Source organism: Garra rufa, chromosome 8 (genome assembly GCF_049309525.1).
Source record: "Garra rufa chromosome 8, GarRuf1.0, whole genome shotgun sequence".
NCBI lineage: Eukaryota > Metazoa > Chordata > Actinopteri > Cypriniformes > Cyprinidae > Garra > Garra rufa.
The window spans coordinates 22,706,626-22,725,381 of NC_133368.1; the positions used below are offsets into that span (position 1 = coordinate 22,706,626).

At 38.0% G+C, this 18,756-nt stretch overlaps 2 protein-coding genes across 2 annotated transcripts in view; both read left to right on the forward strand.

The window, feature by feature from the left end:
• Positions 1 to 18,756, forward strand: part of dgkg (diacylglycerol kinase, gamma) — a 449,591-nt gene that overhangs the window by 95,135 nt on the left and 335,700 nt on the right. The gene's annotated exons all lie outside the window — the stretch shown is intronic.
• Positions 493 to 15,184, forward strand: etv5a (ETS variant transcription factor 5a). The gene is made up of 13 exons (XM_073845879.1): positions 493 to 624; positions 2,951 to 3,084; positions 3,184 to 3,277; positions 3,445 to 3,492; positions 3,782 to 3,832; positions 6,933 to 7,056; positions 7,144 to 7,428; positions 8,862 to 9,148; positions 10,072 to 10,131; positions 10,249 to 10,317; positions 11,638 to 11,807; positions 12,863 to 12,964; positions 13,415 to 15,184. The coding sequence occupies exons 2-13, from the start codon at positions 3,037 to 3,039 to the stop codon at positions 13,643 to 13,645; spliced, it is 1,569 nt and encodes a 522-aa protein (XP_073701980.1). The 5' UTR covers positions 493 to 624; positions 2,951 to 3,036; the 3' UTR covers positions 13,646 to 15,184.

Below are 18,756 nucleotides of genomic sequence, written 5' to 3' on the forward strand. Positions count from 1 at the left end.
TTCCACAAGGAATCCATGGCGAATTAGTCCCCCCATTCTTGGCTGAATAACCAGTATTTATTATACTCACATTATGAGCTGTTTGGAAAGTTTGTCCAGACATGAAATAACTATATTTGTTTACTTCATTTTGTTTGTCCACAACTCAGCTTTGTTTTAGCCTAGACTAAATACAGCCAACTTAAACTGTTTTTAGTCAATCGTCCTCCAACTTCTGATGTGTTTCGCTGGCGCTTCTACTTCTGGCTCTCTGGCCCTTTAAGAGCCTCTGGAAACGTGCGGGGAAAATGTTGAAAGTGAATGAAACTCAGCCATTCATAAAAATAGGACAGACAGGGCTTCGATTGGTCGTTGAGCACTTAATACATATTCCAAGTCATGCTCGCAAATCATTGGTTCAAAAATGTGAACGACGTGCGCTCGGAGCCAATAGGCTTCCAGATTCAAATGCTTCTCGAGCCCAAGGGAAAACCGAGCAGTCCATTTACAAAACCTCATTCAAGTTTTGAGTGTCGGAGAGAGCGCATCTATCGATCAGTACGAGCGGACTGCATCCTTTTGGGATTAAAATCTGAAACGTGTGTTTTTTTTTCAGTCCACTGCGAGAGGCGCGTCGTCTATACGGTGAGTTTAACCCCCATTCCTTAAATTCACACGGCGTTTACTGAAATATCTGTTTGGAAGCGGTTGTTTCTGCGCAGCGCGTAGCCTAAGTTTATCGTGGGCTTGCAACTGCAAATACAGCTATCTCGCCTTGGGGGAAAGCGAACGCCATTTTCTCCAAGAGAGGGCTTATACTGCTTGGCAACCATTTTAATGCATGAAGTTTTTCCTATCATATTATGGACATTTTACAGAAGCGTGTGCGCTCAGCATTAGTGACATTCATAGGTGAGGTCGGTGCAGCCTAAACAGTGCATGGTTTTGTGAATGGAGGTCTCTCTTTTTTCCCCCCTCACGGATCGAGTTTCACTTCATTGAGAAAAACAAGAGGCCGTCAGGGGGCTCGGAGTGGGAGGAGGTCCTCACCCCTGCTCAATCTTATATTTACTTTAAGCACTTAATTTAAGGGTAGGTTTATTCGGCTTATTTCCCTATAATAATACACGAAATGTGGGATGTATATGTAAATCTTATTCTGAAAGGAAAATAATGTGATGGAGATTTAAAATAATTGTTTGCTCCTGACTTGCGTGATAGGTTACATTATATAGTGTTTTTAGTGTTACTTATTCTTAGTTATTTTTCTTTTTTTCATGCGTTTTTGGAATAACAAAGCTGTGGTGAGCGAAAAAAGAGCGAGCTTGTTTGTTCTATGCAAAAACTGTAACGTAACTTCAAACTGAACGCTTTGCCGCTTAAGTTTTCCGTACGTGGTAGCAGATAGTTGTTAGCGTTTTAAAATTCATTAGTATTTATTTTATATGTTAGTCAGACTTCCATAGTTTGTAATCTATTAAGATGTAATTTATTTTAAGTTTTAAGGTCGATATTAAATTAATAAAAAAATTTAAAAAAACGTTATATTTTATATGGTGTGTGTGTGCGCGCGTGTATATCTGTAAATCTACACTACCAGTCAAAAGTTTTTTTTTTTTAAATGTTTTTTGAAGAAGTCTCTTCTGCTCCCCAAGCCTGGATTTATTTGGTCCAAAGTACAGAAAAAAACAGTACAATTTTGAAACATTTTTACTATTTAAAATAACTGTTTTCTAATTGAATATATTTTAAAATGTAATTTATTCCTGATTTCAAAGCTGATTTTTTTTTAGCATCATTACTCCAGTCCTTATTAGTCTGTTAGTTGTTTCAGGTTTCTTTGGTGAATAGAAAGTTCAGAAGAACAGAGTTAACAAGAATTTAATCTTTTGTTTTGACTCCAAGCTTTATAATGGTATAGTGTATAATTTCATATAAATGCTGATCTATTGATTCATCAAATAATCCTGGGAAAAAAAAGTACTCAACTGTTTTAAATATTGATGATAATAAAAACTATAAAAATGCTTTGTGAACAGCAAGTGATCATATTTAGAATGATTTCTGAAGGATCATGTTACACTAAAGACTGGAGTAATGATGCTAAAAATGTAGCTTTGATCACAGGAATAAATTACATTTTAAAATACTTTCAAATAGAAAGTAGTTATTTCAAATAGTAAAAATATTTTACAATATTACTGCTTTTGCTGTATTTTTTTTTTTTTTGGATCAAATAAATGCAGGCTTGGTGAGCTGAAGACAAATCATTAAAAAAAAACATGAGAAGCCTTACTGTTCAAAAACTTTTAACTGGTAGTCTATTTAAAGTATCAAGTACAGAATTGTTGTATTGTGGAGAAGCATCACAAGAAAAGTTGGCTTAGTCCTCACAGACTCCAGTCACCTCTTCCAAGTGTGCAGTTGATCCAGTGAGTTAGTATCCAGTGTTCCTCAGAATAGATGCTTGGCCAGCAGTTCAGTTTTTCAATGTTTATTCATGGACTAGTTACATAAGTGGAATATCAATGTAGCGTAACACAAAATGTATGTCTTCCATTTTCCACAGTTTATCTTAATATGTCCATGATTCTTTTCATAGTCTAATCAGCAGCACAGATGGTTGGCTTTGCTTATGTAAGGTTTACATTCATCTACAGTGGATTGCATTATGCCTCTCTCTTTCTCTCTCTCTCTCTCTCTCTCTCTCTCTCTCTCCCCCCCTCTCTCTCTCTCTCTCTCTCTCTCTCTCTCTCTCTCTCTCTCTCCTCGCCTGTCTGTCTTTACACATATGCTCTGTCAGGAGGGATGTTGTGATGGGTAACAGAGAGAGAGAAGGGGGAGGATGAATACACAGGATCAGATGGATCTGAGGGTTTTGTCAGCCTGTATACAGGGCTTGGTGTTTTGATGTGGGACACACTTGACTGTCCAGTAGATGCATGATTCATCTTTTTCTTTTTTTTCGTAGAGAAAACACGACCCAGAGAGGTCAATATAACAATCGCTTTTAAGCGAAGATCCTTTTCTGGGAGCCTCCTTGAAGACCCAGGTGACATGGACAGATTTTATGACCAGCAAGTACCATTTATGGTCCCACCTAATGTAAGTACATTTCTCCTTTTCTGTAGATGCATACAGCTAATGGTGTTTTGTACTTCAGGATTAAATTAGGCCACACTGACCATGAGTGTTTTTCCACAGCAAAAGTCATTACAAGTGGAGGAACCATATAGCCGAGCAGTTAATGACAGAAAAAGAAAGTTAGTGGAGACTGAACTCGCTCAGGACACAGAGGGTAATTTCAACCTAATGAACATGACTAATGCATGCTTAGCAGATGGATCTGATTATTGAGATGCATTAACTTGTGCTTAAAGGAGTTTGATTGATGCTGTGATTGTTGAAGGCTGCCTTTCATTTATCAAATAGTGAGTTTTCTTGCTCTTCGCCTGTCACCCTCAGAACTTTTCCAGGACCTCAGCCAGCTGCAAGAGATCTGGATCGCAGAAGGTTTGTAACGTTTTATTTTCATGCATGTCATTTTTGCATTGTCATGCAGTTGACATTTATATTTATGATACACTTTGTCCCAGCTGCTGTTTATTTTTTTATGATGCTCTGGCCCTTTAATTTGTTCCGTTGTGCTAGCATCCAAAAAAGTTGGTGCTGAGATGGCTTCAATGAACAAAAAAAATACAAAAATAAACGTTGTCTGACAAATTGACATTGATCTGCAGATTGTTTATCAGCAGGGAGCATTGTTTGCAACTCTTTCATGCTCTCCAATCTGTCTCCGCAGCTCAGGTGCCCGATGATGAACAGTTTGTCCCAGATTTCCAGTCGGAGAGCTGTGAGTACCTTGAGATGTATTATTTATTCTCCTTGGCAATGTACTTTGGATGCAGTCCAGAGAGGGCTAGGGAAAACAGCAGAGGCTGAACTCTTGGAGCTATTTATTATTCATCTCTTGCTCAAATTTAAAGCCAAAGTTTCATGGGAAACAAAGGAGATCTTGGATTAAGGATGGTGTCGAGTGGCCAGACAATCTTGTTGATTTAGGTTGTTGAAGATGCCAGTAGTCATACTCTCAAATGGAGCTCATAATATAGTGCATATTAGATATTTTAGCATGCATTAACTTTTAAAGTAATTGATTTCCTCTATAACTTGGTCAGTGGTGTAAGATCCCCACACACTCAACCCAACAGCACTTTGATTTATTAGGACTTAAATAGTCTTTCCGCTTTTTGTTCTTGCTTGAATCCTCTCAGCGAGAACCCCCACAACTACCTATTTTTTCAGTGAAATCAGCCGATTGGTATCAGCATCACATGATCCGAGCTCATAATCAGATTTCACACTTTCATGCACTCCGTTCAGCCTCTGGAATGGACCGGATTCCAGCAGGAAGGGTGAGAGGAAAAGGCTTCCCCTCCCGGCCTAGCTAAACCCACCAAATCCGCTGCTACTGAAGCTCATTTCAGTGAGGGTTCTCAGTCCAAATGTACCCAGTTTGTTCGAGCCTGGCCGCAGGAATCAAAGCCAAAGGAAATACTTGAGGAACGCTCGGCGGAGCATTTTATGTTATTTTTCCCCCCGTTTTGTCTCTGAAGTTTGTTTTTGTTTTCGTCTGATGTTGAGGCTAGGAGACAGGGTGTGTACAAGGGCATGCGTTTTGCTCCGGTTTTACATGTCAGTGTGGCGTTACTGAAAAGCATAAGAATGTTATGAAGGTTTGTGATGTTCTGTTTATAAAATCAGACCAGCCATAGGTTTCTTCATGTGGCCTTCCAGTGCAAACTTTTCTTGCAGTTTTTTTTTTAGTATCAACGGGTCATCTGGACGTCACATCCCCCTTCTACACTTTCCCAGTACCGTATCAATGGGGAGTGGCCTCTTCTTTAGCAATAACCCCAGAACATCTTACTTCTCACACATTACATATTTCCTTCCATTGAAAGTTTACTCCACAAAAAAATGTAATGCAGTAAAAAGTTTATTAAGAGACACTAAACGTAATCCATATGTGACCCTGGATCACAAAACCAGTCAAAAGGTTAAATTTTACAAAACTGAGATGTATACATCATATGAAAGCTCAATAAATAAGCTTTCTATTGATGTATAGTTTGTTAGGATAGGACAATATTTGGCCGAGATACAGCTATTTGAAAATCTGGAATCTAAGGGTGCAAAAAATCAAAATACTGAGAAAATCACCTTTAAAGTTGTCCAAATTAAGTTCTTAACAATGCATATTACTAATCAAAAATTACATTTTGATAGGTTTACAGTAGGAATTTTACAAAAAATCTTCATGGAACATGATCTTTACTTAATTTCCTAATGATTTTTGACATAAAAGAAAAATCAATCATTTTGACCCATACAATGTATTTTTGCTATTGCTACAAATATACCCCAGCAACTTAAGACTGGTTTTGTGGTCCAGGGTCACATATGAATCGTGCACGCTCCTGAATTGGAACAAATTGTGGTCCGTTACTGATTACGAGTTTCATGACACAAATTGTAGTTAGAAATGTAATCCATTACATTTACACATTTTAGGTAATATAATCAGATTACTTTTAGATTACTTTTCACCTAACTCATTATCACATTGATTTAAATGGGATAATCTTGTACCATATTGACATAGAAATATAAAGAGTAAGAAAATATATTCTATTATATTACATCAAGGTTTCCCAAACTGGGTTTGTGAAGGAACTGCAGGTGGTTTATGAGTTTAATGAAAAGCTAATAATTAATTAAATCATAAAAAATGTTAAATTCAAGTAAATCATTTTAAAATCAATCAAAATAAAAAATTAAAAAACTAAAAAATGATATATTGTATTTGTTTACCTGCATGTCACGTGACCATAACCAACGTCAGAGAACTATGAACATGTTAATGTGAGGCTTATTTATTAAAATATTTATTTTAAAATCTCAGGCGAACTTCAAGTAAATATGTTAGGTGAAAGAGCATCAGATGACAAAAAAGTTTGTGAATTTGTGCATTTTAATGTGTTTGAAAGACAAAAGCCTTCAAAAAACAAAGAAATACATGGTTGAAAAACAAATAAGATAATTCAAATAAGATCAGTGTGTTCATCAGTAGCTGATGCAATGTTGAAACGCTTCTTAAACCTGAAATGATTTTCAAATGCTGTCACCACCTGATTAATGACTGTCCACAAATCATGAAGACTTTTTGAGTGTTCATAAGCAGTAGGCTATTTTAGAAAAGAACATTTAAAAGATGAAAAATAGAAATTAGGATAATTTATTGCTATTGTGTGAATAATATGTAATCATGTAATACATAAAAAAAGTAACTAGTCTGATCACAAGTATTTAATCTAATTACAAGTACTTAATTTTTGGATTACGTAATCCAGATTACATGTAATCAGTTACTACCCAGCTCTGCGTATGGAGCACATCAAATGTGGTCATTTTGGGTCAACTAACACTTTACACATGCTTTGAGCTCTCGTGTCACGTGCCTACCTTTTGTCTTTTAAGTACGGTCTGGGTGATTTATCTGGCTCGACTCGTGTGGATCCTGTTGCGTTGGCCATTATGTGGCGCCGGATATGAGAGCTTGATGCAGAGATCCAGGGGCTAATGGTTACAGTGCGGGGAGGAAAATCATTCACAATCATTGAATTACGACCACACTGATTCATGAGTATTGACTCGGCTATGATGGAAATCTGAGGGGAGCGCTTTGATTGCACGTGTTGTTCTGCACCATGATACTGATGGGCAGAACGAAGAGCTTTTATGCCTCGCAGTCGATTGTCATTACCCGTGAAATATGGCGGTTTAATGGTGGAGAAGAATCTCCTTCTGAGGCATTTCACTGCACTTCTGTTGATGTGTTCGATTGGACGCTCTGCTTCGTTAGAAACATCTCCTGCTCTTTTCTCTCGCAGTGATGTTTCATGGCCCACCACCGGTGAAGATCAAACGCGAACTGAGTCCCTCCAAAGAGCTCTCCCCCTGTAGCCAGGATAGAAGTCCCATGCCGTATGGAGAGAAGTGCCTTTACAGCTACAGGTACTTTCTTATACATTCATCTCAACATCATTGAGATCTTCTTGTGAGCATGGTGGTTACTAATTGTTTTAATTTTCCTCAAAACAGTGCCTATGAAAGGAAGCCCACAGCTGGGTTCAAGCCATTGACTCCTCCCTCAACGCCCGTCTCGCCATGTGGCCCCACCAACACTCTCGGGACACGTCCCCTGCATGAACAGACTCCTCCCCCAGTCTCCAACACAACATTAGGGCAGCGTCTCCTTCATGGGCAGCCTTCAATGACCAAGACCACCCCCAGCCAGCAGGCACTCCCTCATCACAGCCAGAGCCCACCTTTCGCAGTACCCTGTCCACCACTAAACCGTGACGCTCACTTCAATAATGAACCTAGGTTAGTGTCTGCATGGTTTCAGGACAACTTCAGTGGCACTTGTCTATTTACTATACTTTTACCTCAATAAAATATTACCTTTAGTTATATATATATATATATATATATATATATATATATATATATATATATATGACATATGACATATGACCCTGGACCACAATAGCCAAAATTACATTGTATGGATCAAAATTATCAATTTTATTATTTTATGCCAAAAATCATTAGGATATTAAGTAAAGATCATGTTCCATGAAGATATTTTCCTACCATAAATATATTCAAACTCGCTAAGAACTTTTAAGAATTTGAACAACTTTAAAGGCGATTTTCTCAATATTTAGATTTGTTTTGCCCCCTCAGATTCCAGATTTTCAAATGGTTGTATCTCGTCTAAATATAGTCTTTGAATGATGTATAAACCTTAATTCTGATAAAGTCATCCTTATGACTGGTTTTGTGGTCCAGGGTCACATATATACATTCATTGGGATGTTAAATTACCGTTCAAAAGTTTGGGGTTGGTAAGATTTTTTTTTTTTTTTTTTTTTTATAAAAAGAAGTATCTTATGCTCACCAAATCTGCTTGCAGTAAAAAAGTAATATATTGTGTAAAAATTATATTTTATAATTGCTTTTTTCTGTTTTAATAAAATGTACCTTCTTGTAAAGGAAAAGCTAAGTTTTCAGCATTTAGTAGTGATATTACCATATATCATATGGCATACTTTAGCCATGTTCATTTTATGAGGTCAAAAAAATGTGATGTACATCACTGCTGGGGGGCTGTAATAATATGACCCTCGTGGGAATGGATTGGCTGGCGTCCTGCCCTGCCACCTGGAGCTAAATTCCTGGGAGCTTGCTGGAGAATGTGTGGCACATCATTTAAAGCCAGTAGCAGAAGACTCTAAGTGCTAGTGATAAGCTGATCCTTTATTTATCCTGTCACATGACCAAAACATCTATAGTTTTACATGCTGTTTGACTTCCATGAATCATATGCAGCTGCTTAGTTTTAAATGGATAGTTCACCTAAAAGTGAAAATTCTGTCATTAATTACTCACCCTCATATCATTACAAACCCGTAAGACCTTTGTCTTTAAAACACAAATTAAGATGAAATCTGAGAAATTACGGTTGGAACACTGACGTCACATGGACTTTTTTTTTTTTACGATGTCCTTACTATCTTTCCGTGTCAGTTCTTTTGCTGTCTATGCAGGGTCAGAAATCTCTCAGATTTCATCAAAAATGTCTTAATTTGTGTTCCAAAGATGAACAAAGGTCTTAAAAGTTTGAAACAACATGATGGTGAGTAATTAATGACAGAATTGTCATTTTTGGGTGAACTAGCCCTTTACTTTAAAGTGCACTGTGTCATTTACTCTAAATTTGTTTCTGATTCTTGAATGTTGTTGTTGTCTTGCAGGTTTCAACGGCAACTTTCAGAGCCTTGCCTTCCATTCCCACCTTCTGACACCCAAGGAAGACCCAACTTCATGCCACAGGTCCCCAGCACTTCACCAAGAGATGGAAGGCCACCGTACCATCGCCAAATGTCCGAGCCCCTGGTTCCTGTGCCTCCTCAGGGCTTCAAACAGGAGCTCTTAGACCCCCGCTACACCGAGCAAGGTGTTCCCAACATGGGCCCATCCCAGGCTGCCTTCCACCCAATGGCCATCAAGCAAGAGCCACGAGACTTCTGCTTTGACTCTGGTGAGGACTGTCCCATTTCTTAGAAATGGTATTGAAGTGTTCACAATCTGCCTAGGATTCATGAGAGATGTCTGGGTGAGGGCATGGAATGTATTTTGTGTGCTTGCACGGGCCTGTGACTTTTAGCGTTGTTTAGTGAGGTGTATACGAACAAAAGCATGCACACATGCTAACCTTGAACCTTTGCGTGCAAAGAAGAGACATTCTGAGAAGGCTGAGCTCCTCATACTGACATTCCTTAAGTGCAGCATTATTAATAAACAGGGCTGTCAATTTACCATGGTTATTTAGTGTAATTTGCCCCTGACCTGTTTACAGTGTAATACAGTGATCCTTACATTCAGTCTTGCACACTCTTCCAAGTGTTATACTATCCCTCTAGGTTTATGTTTGCAGGTTAGTGATGTAATTTTAAATCCTCTTACCATCCTTCTTATAAATTTGTACGTCACGTATTGCATTTGCATGGGGGCGGCTGAACTGAGTCCTTTCATCTGTACAGCAGCTTGACAGATGATGCATCTGATGCAATCAATGAGGATCGCATACTCGAAGTAAGACAGGAAAGGGATGGAGTGGCCTACTGAATCACCAGGACGCACAAGGACAGATAAAACTTGATTGTCATGGTCCGGTATCTTGACACGGTGGCTAATCCTATTTGGTGACTCAGTGCTCACTGCTAATGCTGCATGTTTCTTTGGTGTGTTGATATAAGCTTAGCCAGCGCTACCAGATGTGTGAGGCAGGACATTCACAGCCCAGCTGTTCTATGAGTGTCTTAAAAGGACCAGAATGACTGTTGTTTATCATCTTGGCTTTTTAGAGCTCTCATACATCCTATGTTCGTATGCCACATCTATATGTCTTTTATTTTATTTATTTTAAATGAACTTGACTCATTTATCATTGTTCTTTTGCAGAAGTGCCTAAGTGTCAGTCTTCATTTGGGAGAGCAGCAAGCTTTTACCAAAACCATGAGAGTAAGTGGCATCGCCATTGAAGCATAAACTACCTGACTGCAGCTCTTGCATGCTTAAATCATCTTATCCCATTCTAATCTAACATACAGTGTCTTTGTTTCATCCCTTTCCCTGCAGACTTCTCATTCGACAGAGATCAGCAGTTGTATTTCGATGACACCTGTGTGGTTCCCGAGAGACTTGAAGGTAAGATTTCACCACAGGCCAAGTATAGCTTTAAAGGTAATGCTCAAATGTGACCCTGGACCACAAAACCAGTCATAAGGGTCCATTTTTGGACATTGACATCATCTGAAAGCTGAATAAATTGGATAATATTTGGCTGAGATACAACTATTTGAAAATCTGGAATCTGAGGGTGCAAAACAATCAAAATATTGAGAAAATCGTCCTTAAAGGAACACTCCACTTTTTTGGAAACAGGCTCATTCTCCAACTCCCCCCGAGTTAATAAGTTGATTTTTACCGTTTTGAAATCCATTCAGCCGTTCTCCTGTTCTGGCGATATCAGTTTTAGCATATCTTAGCATAGATCATTGAATCCTATTAGACCAATAGCATCGCGTTCAAAAATGACCAATGAGTTTTGATATTTGTCCTATTTAAAACTTGACTCTTCTGCAGTTATATCGTGTACTAAGACTGGCGGAAAATGTAAAGATGCGATTTTCTAGGCCGATAAGATTAGGAACTACACTCCCATTCCGGCGTAATAGTCAAGGAAGTTTGCTGCCGTAATATGGACGCAGCAGGCACAGTGATATCACGCAGCACAACGTGACCAACTGCATGCACAGGGAGCGTTCCTCGTTGGAAGTTACCTAGCTGGGAACTAATTTCAGGCGGTTTTAGTACACGATGTAACTGCAGAAGAGTCAAGTTTTTAAAGGGACAAATATCGAAACTCGTTGGTCATTTTTGAACGTGATGCTATTGGTCTAATAGGCTTCAGTGATCTATGCTAAGCTATGCTAAAAGTGATATCGCCAGAACAGGAGAACGGCTGAATGGATTTCTAAAAGTTAAAACTCAACTTATTAACTCGGGGGGGAGTTGGAGAATGAGCCTATTTCCAAAAAAAGTGGAGTGTTCCTTTAATGTTGTCCAAATGAAGTTCTTCGCAACTCATATTACGAATCAAAAATTAAGTTTTGATATATTTACGGTAGGAAATTTACAGAATATCTTCATGGAGCATGATCTTTACTTAATGATTTTTGGCGTTAAAGAAAAATCAATCATTTGGCAATCGCTACAAATATACCTGAGCTACTGATGACTGGTTTTGTGGTCCAGGGTCACAAATGGTTACCTCAGTAGTTGTGAAGTGGTCAGTCTGCATTGTACAGATTCACCAGGGCACCTCTTTCTTTGAAGAGAGAGCTAGTATGGTGGTGCAAAATGAAGACTGTGTCCACATTAGACACATTTGTGTTGGAATTTCTCACCTACTTGTTCACGCCACTCTGGGCAAACTCTAATCCTCATAATTCTTGTTCCTGACAGGGAAGGTAAAGCAAGAGCCCTCTGTGTATCGTGATGGGCCGCCTTACCAACGTCGTGGCTCCCTACAGCTTTGGCAGTTCCTGGTAACGCTACTGGATGATCCTGCCAACGGTCATTTCATTGCATGGACAGGACGTGGAATGGAGTTCAAACTTATTGAGCCAGAAGAGGTGAGCGCCAACATTCAGCTTTACCACTTTCTTTCAAGCACACACAGCATTTACAGTAGCCCTGTATGTTCTCACTTTCAATATCTGGTTTTCTATTCATATATTTTTGTGTAAATTCTGGGGGGAAAAAGCTAATGTAAGCATAAAAATGCAAATAAAACTTCTAAAATGCACAATAATGGGATAGTTCACCCAAAAGTGAAAATTTATTATTGGAGCTTACGCTACACCTACATCCTACGTCATCCACTTGAACAGCACTCTCTCCTGAACGTACATACGACAGTTAGCCAAAGCTAGAGATTATGGTTTAAAAAGTTTTAAATATGGATATTTTTGTTACACAAACCCATCGATTTACTTCAGAAAGTCTTTATTGGACTTCAAAATCTCAACACATTTTACTGCCATTACAAAGCTTGGCATAGCCAGGAATTTTTTTTATTATATCTCTGATTGTATTCATCTGAAAGCATAAAGTTATATATACACCTGGGATGGCTTGAGGATGAGTAAATCATGGGGTAATTTTTATTTTTGGTTAACTTTTCATTTAAAAAATCAATTGAGGTGGTTTTATTTTTACACATTTTTATATTCCCACCCATATATAGTCAGCTTGAACTCCCTACTCCCTTTGTTTCCCTACTTTTCCAGCAAAAGGGAACACCACAGACCTTTTTCTGTTATCCTGTCATGTAGCACTGATTTCAAAAACATTTCCGCAGTTCAACTGCATAGACAATCAAGTTTTAATAAAAGCTCTGCAGTGAATTGCCTATTTGAGAATACATTTACACATTCAGGTCATCAAAACACATTTACAAGAAGTTTCTAGATTCTAGATGCTTGTTTTTTGATAAGCGAGTAATGTGTCTGAATTCGTAATTATTGTCTGACACTGTTGCTATATGGCCTCTGCCAGTTTCTCTGAAAGTGACTGTATATTTCTCTTGAACCCATGAGATTTGAGAGTTTTTGTGATGTTCCAGTTTTTGTTGTGTACTGCCAACTAAATTTAAACTCTGCTAATCAATTGACATTTGTGTTTTCAGGTTGCCCGACGCTGGGGCATCCAGAAGAACAGACCGGCCATGAACTATGACAAACTCAGTCGCTCACTGCGTTACTATTATGAGAAGGGAATCATGCAGAAGGTAAAGGCAGGTTCACGTTTCTTTTACTCTTCTTTTATTCTGCTCATAATCATAATATGTGACCCTGGACCACAAAACCAGTCATAAGTAGCACAGGTATATTTGTGATTGATTTTTCTTTTATGCCAAAAATCATTAGGATAAGTAAAGATCATGTTCATGAAGATATTTTGTAAATTTATTTTGTAAATCTTTGATTAGTAATATGCATTTCTAAGAACTTTATTCTCATAACTTTAAATGTGATTTTCTCAATATTTAGATTTTTTTTGCACCTTCAGGTTCCAGGTTTTCAAGTAGTTGTATCTCAGCCAAATATTGTCCTTTCAGATGATGTATAAATCTCTTATGACTGGTTTTGTGGTCCAGGGTCTCACAAATGCTGTACTTTGTCCATACCAATTTCTTTTATCTATTTTAGATAATCTAATGGCTATTTTCTCTTTTCAGGTTGCTGGCGAGAGGTACGTGTACAAATTTGTGTGTGATCCCGAGGCCCTCTTCTCCATGGCCTTCCCAGACAACCAGAGGCCCAACCTTAAGGCAGACCCTGACAGCCTGCCCGGAGTGGATGACGACACGCTTCCGTTGGCGCACTACGACGAGGCGGCTTCGTACTTGGTAGACGGCGGCGAGCAGTGTGTTGCTGGGATGCCTTTCCCCGACGGTTACGTGTACTGAGCCTGAACTGTTGATCTGACTGAAACACATCTGTCCCTATTGCCTCGACTCCTTTTGAACTGTTGCCCACTTCCAGATTAACCCTCCCAATCATTAAAAAAAGAATGAGGAGAAATCTGCGAGCCACCTTTTCTCTGGTGTGAGAAAGGTGTCAAGGAGGTGAGGAAAGCTGGTTTCCCACGCTTCAACCTTCCTCGTGGCAAGCGGTCAGTGCCACAGAGAAGAAGAGGTTGAGCTGGAACCGACCGGTGCCGAAAGACTGACAGATCTCACTGCGAGAATTGTAGCAATTCTGTTTTTGACAATCTGCTTTTTTAAAAAAGAAAAATTGGTAACAAATTATTCACAGAGAAATAAAAACCCTTCAATGCAGCACTATTTAATAGTTGCCTTTTTGGTCCGAATTAATTTTGTTTCACCTCCAAACCATGTAGACAAGAAGTCAAAAGGGCTTTATTTTACAAGAAGAAAAAAAAATGACCCGTTTGTTTGTTTGTTCAGACTTGTTAAGACTCTTTAGAAAGCTGGCTTTTATACAACACTTTTTGTTGAACTAAATGTGGACAGCTTTAATTATGCTGAGGAATACCGAACTTTTTGTATTATTTGGTTTTGTTCTGTGTTGGTTTTATATTAACTTTTTGTTTTCATGCTGGTTAACCCAGGGGTTGTTGATGTGAAGTTAACCCAGAGGCACTCTTAGTATATTCAGTCAACTTCACAGGACTGTTAGCCCATTTTAAATGTATATCTGTATGCCTGTCGCTATTTAAGTTTCGTTTTCACCAAATTTTGAATTACAGAGTTCATATAATTTTCTCACTTGACAACATTCAAAAGGGATGCACTAGTCAGATTCTCTCCATGCTTTAGTGTAAGTGAAGGTCAACAACATTTAGCCTCTTAAACATCATTTTTTGGCATCATTTTATATTTGAATGCACCAGGAAAGCAGGAGTATCAGGGCCTTGCATGCAATAAGGTACAAGAAAAATACATTTTCCTGGTCAGCTACTCATTGCCAATCTCAAGCTGATGAAAGACCACTGCTTCCTTTTGCATGACGTATTCAATGATCAGCTGTCCACTAACATATCGCTTTATGCTGGACAAAGAAGAAATTGTGGAGTTCTCTGCATTTGTATTCTCTCTCTTTTCTTTTCCTTTTTTTTTTTTTTGAAAAGATGAACATATATTTTTGCAAAGTCTGCATTTATTTGATTTTATTGTATAAGCTGTATAGTTCTGCCTGTAACAGATACTCTATGTATGTTTTCAATGGATCCCTGTGTTGCAGTGACTGCACACCAGTGGTTACCGGACAGCCTTTCCTGGTGGGTTCGAGAACAGTGCCTTTAAATGAGAGGTGCAGCTTTTAAAATAACCGTTTTCTCATGGAATGAGGGGCTTGTCTCAACATCCACCACAGAAGGGTTGTCTGCACTTGTACAGGCTTAACCTTGTCCCCTCACAATGTGTACCTTACACTGCTGAGTTTATAATCTGTACTGGGTACAATAAACTGTCCATTCTGCTTCACTTGCACTCTTGTGTTCTGCTTTTTCGTCTCCCACATCTATTTCAATGACAGAGCAGCCACATGTTTGGTTTAATTATACATTTATATATGTGAAAACCAATCTTAAGTAGCACGGGTATGTTTGTAGCAATAGCCAAAAATACATTATGGGTCAAAATTATACATTTTTAAATCATTAGGATATTAAGCTCCATGTTTCATGAAGATATTTAGTAAATTTCCTGCTGTAAGTATATCAAAACTTAATTTTCGATTAGTAATATGCATAGCTAAGAACTTAATTTGGACAAGTTTAAAGGCATTTAGATTTTTTTTTTTTTTTGTACTCTCATATTGTTGTTGTATCTCAAGCAAATATTGTCCTGTCCTAAAAACCATACATCAATTAAAAGCTTATTTATTAATTTATTGGTCCCAGTTTAAAAAAAAAAAAAACTTCTATATCTGGTTTTGTGGTCCAGGGTACCCTCAGTGCCCTCCACTAATATTGGCACCCTTAGTAAATATAAGCAAATGTTTATGTGAAAATAAATCTGCATTGTTTCTCTTTTTGATCTTTCATCTGAATTCACAAAAACTTTCATTGAAGTAAAATATCTCATTCCCATTCATTTTTACATTTCTTAGCACACCAGGAGGACTAGGAGCATGTAATTATCCAGCCATGACTTCCTGTTCCACAGGATTATAAATATGAGGAACAAACTATCCATCACAAGGAGTAAAACCAAAGAATATAGATTGTTGAGCTTCACAAAATAGAAAGCAGCTGTAAGAAAATAGCTAAAGCATTGGAAATCCCCATTTCCAGCATCAGGGCAATAATTAGAAGTTCCAATCTACTAAAGATGTTACAAATCTGCCTGGAAGAGGACTAATATCGTTCTAATGCACAGTCAGGAGGGGAGTTTGAGTGGCCAAAGACTCCAAAGATCACAGCTAGAAAATTGCAGAGATAAATTGAGTCAGAAAGCATGAAAGAAATATCAAACAAGCACTACATCAGCACATGTTGTTTAGGAGGGTTTCAAGAAAACCCCTTTTTTCTCATCCAAAAACAAACTTCAACATATTCAGTTGTCAGACACAAATGTAACTTCAAACGGGACTGGCTTCTATGGTCAGATGAAACTAAAATAAGAGCTTTTTGGCAGCAAACCCACCAGATGGGTTTGGTGCAAACAAGGATAAGAGGTACCCCATGCTCACAGTTAAATATACTCCCCGATCTTTAATGTTGTGGGCCTGGAAGGTCCTGGACATCTAGTTTAGATACATGGCATCATGGATCCTATCAAATCCCAACAGATAAAAAAAAAAAAACTGACTACCTCTGTTAGAAATCTTATCATGGGCCGTGGTTGGATTTCAATCAGGACAATGATCCAAAACAAACATCAAAAATGTATCACTAATCACAAAATGAAGCTTTTGCCATGGCTATCCCAGTTCCCTGACCTGAACTCTATAGAAAATGAGTGGGGTGAACTGAAGAGAAGAAGCACCACCAACATGGAGCTGGGAATCTGAAGGATTTGGAGAGATTCTGGATGAAGGAATGGCCTGTTTTCCAAACTCATCAGGCATTATAGGAGAAAACTCAAAGCTGTTATCTTGGGAAAACGACATTGCAGTTATTGGGTGCCAATAATTGTGGTCAACGTGAACTAGAGAAAAACATTTATTTCATAATGAGATTTCCCCCACACTTTCCATTGTTTTACTTCAATGAGGTTGTGATTTTTTAATGAAAGCTCAAATGGATTTATTTTCTCAGCCACCTTCCCTCATATTTACCAAGACTGGCAATATTAGTGGAGGGCACTGTTTATACATACAGTACTGTTCAAAAGGTTGCGATCAGTATGTTTTTAAAGCCAAGGCTGCAAAAATAAACGGTAACAGTAACAGTAAAACTGAATTTTCAGCAGCCATTACTCCACTCTTCATGCTCAAGAAAAACTAGTAGTATTATTAATGTTCAAAGCACTTGTGCTGCTTATAATTTTTGATAAAAGCAAGTCCAAAAGAACTTGAAAATATACATAAAACATATAACAATATAAAAGTCTTTACTGACACTTTTGACAATTTGAATGCATTTTTGCTGAGTAAAAGTTAAAGAACAGTATATATATATATATATATATATATATATATATATATATATATATATATATTATTGTGTTCATATGTGACTGAGAACTATAAAGCCCATTTCAGATAATAGGCTGGCAATTGCTTTCTTGCACTGAATCTGAAACTCTATTCTGTATCGATCAGCCTCTATTCAGTTAAAGGCCTTTTGCTGTCCCAGGGGCTGCGCTGCCCTTTCATCAGGGCTCTAGATGGTTAGCTAATGTGTGTCTGCTCATATGATCATGCTGTAGGCCTCCCATCTATGATTATTTAATAACTTTGCATGGATGGGTGAGCAGCAGCATGTGTGATACTATATCTTGCACTTATGTCATAACATCCACAGCCTCAATTATTCATCCAAACCCATTTATGGGCTGTATACTGTTTGCACAACACCGTGCATTTATACTTTAAGCATTTGTGACTGAATTTATAATTCCACTTGGTCTTGATGAATATCATCCAGGAAATGAAAATGGAGATGCTCTAGCTGACGATGATGGGATGTTAGATCACTGTGGTAACATTCCTTACCCCCCTCTGCTCTAGAAAAGCACTTAACCTTTGAACTCGCCTACTTCCATGTAAATAACCCTGCAGCCAACACAACCGTTTTATTTCTAGCCAACTTCACGCTGTAGTCTATAACTGACTAATGCAATAGAACACTATAAGCAATTTATGCATTCATGCAAAGAAGTTAATGGCCAGTTCCATCAACATATATTTTGCACTGTGGTCTGCTAATGACTGTTTTAGTGAAGTATTGATTTCACTTAGCAGGCCGACAGCTAATGCACACTATTTGCTTAGGGTACATCTTTTGGTACAATGGAGCAAGCAAGACAGAGCTAAAGATGTGACATGATCTAACTCACTATTGTTTATTTTGCCATGTAAGCAGCTGTCCATCTGCTGAGACATGAGAAAACTTAAATGAACTGTGATTAGAATACATGCTCTAATTAATGAACTTCCGACTAGGCAATTCCTGCCAGGCACTCAGAGCTTGACCTTTTTTATTTAGACATCAATCTTATAATTTATTTATACTGAGTAATTAAGTCATTCATTGTATGCATTCAGTTACTCTAATATATTACCCGTGATAAAATACTTTAACCACTTCTTAAAATGAATTTGAATGTAAAAACAACAACAACAAGGCAGGGAATGAATGTGTCGGTTTTTGTTTTTCAATAAATGGTTAACTGTGGACAAGATTCCACGAAATACTTTCACCTTCACAAACACGTTCCCTGTCAATTAGGATTAGGATATGTTTTATTCCTGTTATGAAAGCGGTTCATTCATCGTGGTTTGTGTTCTCTCTAGTGGCCATAATAATAACTGCATTTCACTAACCACCAGGCTCTATCTATCACAAGTTATCATTTTATAAAGCGATATAACTAAAGAGCCTACAGCA